General features: G+C 36.4%; 1 protein-coding gene across 1 annotated transcript in view; it reads left to right on the top strand.

Moving 5' to 3' along the window:
- The first annotated feature begins 1,175 nt into the window (after positions 1–1,175).
- LOC145694136 (uncharacterized) overlaps positions 1,176–7,776 on the top strand; it is a 56,252-nt gene continuing 49,651 nt past the window's right edge. The window contains exon 1 of the mRNA XM_081770253.1: positions 1,176–1,290. Coding sequence (XP_081626379.1) covers positions 1,282–1,290 — 9 coding nt within the window. The 5' untranslated portion in view covers positions 1,176–1,281. The remainder of the gene's footprint in view (positions 1,291–7,776) is intronic.

The following is a 7,776-nucleotide window of genomic DNA, read 5'->3' as shown; positions in this document are numbered from 1 at the left end:
TTAGCCGTACAAACTTGAAATTTTCTATTAATGTTCTTTTTACATACTAGGCTCTAGATTAGACTAGAATGTTAATGATAGTGTTCATTGTATTTCTACTAGGAAATAAAGTGGACACAGTAATATTACAAACACAAGGTGGTGTTTCGCAGAAATAGCTTCTAGCTTCTTTTATTCTGCTATCTTGCTTTTGAATAAGATTGGAAACTCCTCCAAGTAGATTTTCAAATAGTTTTTTCTAATTTTATTGCTCATTAGCTACTAGATGTGTAAAAAAGACGTATGATTATATTTGTTCATCATGACAATTCTCTAATAGCCATTTCTTAAACCACATGCATAGAGGTTTCCTTTTTGTTTTTGTTTTTACATGAGCACAATACATCACCACGTACAGCTACAACCGCTTCAATATTTATTGCACAAATGACGTTGTAAGAACAAGCTCAATCTGAAATTCGATAGTGTATGAGGCAAACCCAAAATATTGAGGTTCGCCTTGAGTTGGAAGTCAGGTACACATTGGACAACATGTTCGTCTGTGGTTACATAGATAGAAACACGGAAGATTTGGTGGAACAACTGTTCAGCGTTTTTTTACGTAAAGACTTCTGCCTTCGTACATCTAATGTGCTGTGTTGCAGTGAATATAATGAAATACAACGTACAGCCCATAGGTACTCAGTTTTTAGAGTCAATGTTCTTCAACACAGTATAGACGGCAAATAAAAAACTTGATAAGGTTGCATAATCTCACCCTCTCTTCTCTCTCTCTCTCTTCTCTCTACTTTCTATACGAGCAAATTAATTAAGCAAATATTTGTTTCAACTGCTTATTAGAACTTTTTTTTTTACGAAATAATTATTAATACCTTGAACAATTTTCTTTTCATGGATTATGCTCATTACTTCTTGTATCTACTTAAGAAACAATGACCATCTTGTAATTATCATTAAGTTAATAAGTAAGAAGGTCTTTCTAATTGACATGTATGTCTAACTTTTTTAAAAAGTTATATTATCAGTTATGAAGACCTTGAAAATACTAATTACTCTTATGTATTAATAATGAGAATTTTCTTAATAACTTTCCGTTACTGAGGTCTCTGAATTCTGCTTCTTTCAAGTTTACAGGCAGAAGATAACTGTAAAAACTTTGTGGAGGATTGGGTTCAGTAATTGTTAGTAGATACTCCCTGTGTTTGTTAATCATGTGTCATACTTAATGGAAATTTCTCTTTTGTAATAATTTGAACCATAAAAATATTCTGGAGTTGCAAAATGAATAAGGTATGTGTATAGTCAAATATATAAAGTTTTTAGTAATTAAGTTATTTAGTTCATTAACAAGTTTTGTGTCCTCATTTCTGTGGTTTAGGAGCGAGTCTGAGTGAATATAGTTAGTGGATTAAAAACTTTGATTTAACTTGGGGACGTAAACATATGGATATATTCATTTATCTTACGGACATAGTTTTGGTGTTATTTTCTAGCAAAATACATCAAGTTTTGACTCACGTAGTACACTAGTTCAGAAACAAGCCACCACAAGAGCTAGCGGCGGTAGCAGCAAAGCAGGGGCGGATCTAGGACCGACTTCTGGGAAGGGGCGGTGGGTTGTCATACTGCCACTTTTAAGGGCTCCAAACTTTGGGATGGGTTTTATTTATATATATAAAATAAGAAAGTTTCCTCTTCTGGGGGCAATCGCCCCGATCGTCCCCCTCGGATCAGCCCCTGCAGCAAAGATTGCTGCCTTTACTGGTTCCGAGCGTGCTAGCTGTGTGTTATAGGTTGAAGAATCCAAGTCTGCGACAACTGTGCAGCGTAATGTTCGTACAGAGTATGGTAAAAATCCTTCCAGTAGGCCTACTGTTTATCAGTGGTATCAATGTTTTATTGAAACTGGATGTTCGATAAGAAGACCCAATAAATATCAGGTCGCCCCCGTTGGTTTGAAGACTTTGTAGAACAAGTGAGACCAAGCTTTGTGAAGAGCCCTACAAAATCAACCCGGCGTGCTCCTTGACAGCCTGGCGTCCCACATATGACAGTTTGTCGTGTGTTGAGAAGGCGGTTGCAGAGCTCAGAGCAACCTCGCAATTGAATAAATCACACCTGACATGCTGCAGCGGGTAAGGAAACGACTTCAGATGGGATGTGTGTCACATCACCAATAGAAGCCACATTGAACGTCATCAGGCATAATGTTAAAAAAAAAAAAAAAGTATTTTGCTACAAAATGTCACCAAAACCATGTCTGTAACAGGCACGTAGCCAAGGGGTGGGTCCGGACCCCCCCCCCTTCAGAACCAGCAATGTAAACATTAAGGAAGGCTGAAACAAAAAGAAAGGAGAAAAAGAAGAATCAGCGGTAAAAATATAAAGCTACAGCAAGAGTTTGGCTACTTTTTCTTATGAGGAACTTTGTGTAGAGGAAACAGGGGGAGGTAAAGTTGAAAATGGATATTATTGTAACGGAGCATTCCGAATTTCATCTAGCTCCATGCTAATTCTATGGACTACAAATGACGATCGGCCCACAATCACGAATAACATGAGATTGGTAACATACATTCCAGTTACACTTGTTAAAGAAATTTTCAGTTTTCAATTTCATGTCATGCTCCCCCCCCCATTACGAAATCCTGGCTAAACGAACCCATATAGATTTTCAGTTGAATGATCGAGCCTCTGTTGTAATAACCACAGTATTTCGTCACGGACCCCCCTATTAGGAAATCCTGGCTACGTGCCTGTCTGTAAGTTATATAAACAAATAAATCAATATAAGTTTTTAAATTTGTAAAGTTCTCTTTAATACATCCTGTATTAGAAGTTGCATTGCCATTTGTACATCACATGAAGGAGTTTGATTTGAACGGCGTGATTTTTATCTCAACTAATATCGAAATTGCTAGTACGTTTTAACCACTTACAGTTTTAGTAGAGATTAGAGTGAAGATGGAATGTATTTTTTGGAGAATTAATTAATTGGAGAAAACCTCTTCTCGCTATCTATTACAGTTCTTACTCTATAGCGATTAACATTAAAACCGAAACAGGTGGATTTATGCCATTTTCAGTTTGAGTAGAGGGTTAACAGAAAATATGGTGAATATATATATTTTTATAACGCAAACCACTTCCAGTTCGAATATTACTTGATTCCTAGCTTTTGACTTTCCAGATCCTGCCTAAAATTGATCACGTGATCCATCAAGGTTTTCTTTTTCTTTTCTTTTTTCTTTCTTTTTTCTTTTTCTTTTCTTTTTTTTTTTGTTACCGGACGGTCGACCGGACGCATGTACAGACGAGGTAAGTACTGTATAGACTATAGAAGGGAGTTTTGATAACGAGGATATACCGGAGAAACTTCCGGCGTACAGTTGTACAAACATTTTGCGTAGTTTACATTGATTCTCAGATTTTGTCTTAAACTTCAGAGATACGACATACCTAAAGAATTCTTTTTTCCTTCACATGTTAATCATCCAGCCAAGTTCCTATTGGCGAGTAGACTTCCACAATAGATATAACCAGTGTTGTTGTAACGTTAGAATTTTTGGTAGCTATAAGCTCAATCGTTTTCAAAAATAGAAGGGATACCCAATTCCATATATGCTCATTCTTTCATAAATTTAAGGTGAGTTTAAGTTGAACTATAAAAATATTGGGTGAGCAAACCGTATTATGTCCCTGGGTATAACTCGGAATCAGGAAAATAACGATAACCTCGTAATGGGAAGTATTAATACACTTCCACTTTGGACAAAATCTGGAATTAGGGAAAATAATAATGAGTTAATTAAGTGTTTGACTACTCTGAGCGACTGTAAACATATATACAGGATGTTCGGGATAAATTTGACCCTTTTGGGTGATAGGAAAAAACAGGGAATATCGTCCTCAAAACAAATTGTATTGAACTCATGCAAATCGTACAGTAGAAGAACAAGGGGAAGCAAATCACTAGAGAAAACACAGTTTGCGGTCACAACTGCCTCACGGCGACTCCTGAGTCTGGACCATGCAGCCTTCACAGTGTCCCTAGGGAGAGCTTCAAATACTGCGTGAATTTTGTCGATGAGCTGGGTCTTTGTGTTGCAGGCAGTGGGGATCGTGTGTTGCTCCACCACACATAATAACCCATAGGTTTGCAATCAGGGGAGTTAGGGGGCCAGACTGTCGGGACTGGTGAAGTCGTACAACTTATCACGCAACCACTTCATGGTCTTCCCAGCAGTATGACAAGGAACGGTGTCACCGTTGCACTTCTGCATTTCACTTCATATCGCTTTCACAGTGTTCAAGGAGCACTGAGCAGCTGTCTTGATTGAAGAATTTGGTTGGCCGGTACGAATCATCATGATTCAGGTAGCTCTTTTCCAATATTTGGTGCCTTCTGCTCGTCCATTGCAGTTCTGTTTGACTTCACAGCTGTATCTGAAACCAAAGAGAAGTAATATGTGAGAACGCTGGCAATACCTTCCGACAACTCATATCTACATGCAATAAGACCAAATATCAAATTTACCCCTAACATCCTGTATAATAGTCATTACATATGCTCTTATAGAACTTATCAGAGTTTTCTTGCGTTTAGTTAAAATAATTATGTTATAATCAGAAATATTTTATGCTAAGTTGGTTAGCAAATTGTTTCTACACTGGAAGGCGCTGTAGTGTGTCTTAATATAAATAAGTTAGCAAACCAAACACCACTTAATTAAGTTACATAAGGCGTCAAATCAAATATGTTTTTTAATTGCTTTTACACATTATGTTATTTTAGTGTCATGTAATCCTGTTATCCTAATCTCTACAACAAATATTCTGTAATGTCCATAGATGCTACATGTTTAAAAATATTTAGAGGCACGTCTATAAATGTTCATTGTAGAATTTGGATCTTGATATAGTGAACAAATTTTTATCATTATAAAATTATAAAAGAGTGTTGTTGTGGAGTAGAACATCATTATTCACGAGTTTCGAAACAATTCTTTCTTGTGTAATACTATGTTCTAAGTATTTATACATTTTCCTTCAATTTATATTATACGTATATTGCCTACAGTTAGGTTGCCCATGAGGCGAAAGGAAAAAGAATTTTCGAAAGAGGAGACATGGCTCTTCCACTACAAAGATATAGTTATCAATATAATAGAACACTACAACGAAGTGTAGCTTATCAGATTAATATGACATTTGACTACCCTTTGCCCTCAGAAAACCTCTGATACGACGTGAGTAGAGTCATAGGGGTAGTCATCGGTAGTAAGTGGAATGTAACAAGATTTCGTGTGCACTGCATCACTCAATTTCATGAGAAAGGATGGAGGCGGAAATCTACACCGGATTCGTGTCTCCAAAACGGACCACAGATGTTCAATTAGTTTCAGGTCTGGGGATTGCGCGGCCCACAGAAAGGGTTAAACTTCATCCTGATGTTCCACAAACCACGCCACATCAGCTTTAGTTGCAATAATCATCCTGGAATATGGCGTTATTACCCGGAAACAACATTAGGACCATAGAATGCTAATGGTTTTCTACAATGGCAACTTAATTATAGGCACTGAACCGACCGATAGGTCATTTGCTCAGTTCGCTGCACGCTGACCTTCTACTGCTCCTCACGTTGTATGAAGTTTTCTCTAACATATCACCATCAACATCCCGACGTTGTGATCGCCGCCAACCCAGACATGTGACGTGTTTCCAACTCCAGGTGTTTTCCGTTTAATTGATAAGTATCTACATACATTACGAGTCGAGACAGTCATAACTCTTGTTTCGTAGGTTTATACTCTATCTAATTTTCATAGAACCTTATCTCTATCTGCAGGGATGCAATCGCAGTGTTACCAACAGAACAGTTCTACAAGTTATGCTATAAATTAAACAAAGCTACATGGAAATGTATTTACCTAGTGAAACTAACAAGAATTTAACGTTACAAATTTTAAGATCTAAAGCTGACATCTCAATTGACAATAGTTCACCGCAGGATCGCAACCAGATGAGGCTAGAGGGGGCCTGACCCTCTAAACTTTTCGTGGCCACTCCAGATCTCAATACAAGAAAAGAACACAATTTAGATATTTGTAAGAGATTTTTAATGATTTGCGCCCCCTAACATATTCATGCTCCCCAAACCTCTGTGGCTGCTTTCGGGCCTGATTCACTGCATATGTTCTCTGTATATCTCCAGATCCGTGGGACGTAAAACTAGAAATTTTATTTTATTTTCATATATCCTGGAAAATAAATATATCCCTATTGAAAATAATATTCTCCACAGCAACTTCTCTTATAAACATCGTATTCTCTGAATTGCAGATAGGAAATTAGAATATTCTGACTTGAAATAAATTATTAATTTCTCAAGGAAGATTCACGTTTGCTTAAGTTAATTCTACCTATGGATACAAACACAGGTCTTTCCAAAGAGATACGAGATCAGATTTTTTTTTAAAATTTCAATAGAATGTTTTGACTAAGTTCATTAAAGTCAAACTATGCAGATTCAAAGTCAAAAGTCTTTGGACACACTTTTATTTTAAAGCCTGTGAGAAAAATATGAAATCTCTTAATAGGAGACGGTAGTAGAGGATAACACAACTTATACTGAAAACAGCTACCATGGCGTCCATCTTTGTGCAAGTTCGAAATTTCAAATGGAAAGGAATGCATGTCTTATATCAACACCAGCATGAACTCACACCTCATTGCCAGTGTCAGGAATTGTACCCTCCATACCTTATATGGTTTGCACGTTACGAACACTGTGTAATATACATTAAGCTTATGTATATCAAATTTTATATTTTTTCTGTAGATGTATATTTTTGTATTTCAAAAGAAAAAGAGCCAAGCTCGTTTCCTAGAAAGCCAGAAAAACAGAAAATACAAACAAAAAACAAAAAGCCTTAAAATAGTATATGAAAATAGAAAATGCAGAGGTGAAAACCAAAAACAGAGTTCTATCTATATAAACTTTTGCCGAGATGGACAAAGGGTCATTCGGTCGTTTCTCATTTGGTGGTAGTCAGTAGTACATCAGTAGGACCTTCTGACTTGGAACCAGAGAGGATGGAGTTCAGTAACCAGAAATTGATAATTTTAACTCAGTAAGTTATACCTTAAAAAAAATACATGTTACGTTCAAACTTAAAACAAAAAGTTGTAAGAAATGCGGAGGTCTTCCGCAGACAGTGCAATTCTACTACTTTAATCTCGAAATTCAAATACTACATATTTGTTAAGATTTGTGTATCACATTTGCAATTGTAAGATGTCATTAAATGTATTTGTGTATTTTATATTTTATTCTTAAGAGTTTTCTTCATAAGAATCCATAAAACACGCATCACAGTATTAGTATTTTACCATGCTACCTTCAATAACAGTCTGTATTCAAATCAATTAAATAGACATCAAAACATCTACTTTAAGCTAATTTTTACCAAGATTTTAAAACATTTTACTGAAACAACTGAAAATTTTTAAAATCACCTACCACGGTACAGCACATGTTCTAGTGACAACCATCCTGTTTAATGCACAACCGTAGTCACCGTATCCACTCCTACGGCACACGTAGGAGAATGTGCGATTGAACGTCATCTGGACTCAGAAGGTAAAGGTAATAGTTGTTCCTGTATAGGAGCGTTAGGTACTGTTGCGTCGTGAAATTTATTGTCCATAATGAATGAACCAATGATGCATGTATTCCATTACAACATTACCTTTGTATGACTAATGTTTCTT

Source organism: Thermobia domestica, chromosome 9 (genome assembly GCF_964235325.1).
Source record: "Thermobia domestica chromosome 9, izTheDome1.hap1.1, whole genome shotgun sequence".
In the NCBI taxonomy this organism is placed as follows: domain Eukaryota; kingdom Metazoa; phylum Arthropoda; class Insecta; order Zygentoma; family Lepismatidae; genus Thermobia; species Thermobia domestica.
The sequence above is the reverse complement of the archived record's forward strand: the minus strand, read 5'-3'. Positions and strand labels throughout refer to the sequence as shown.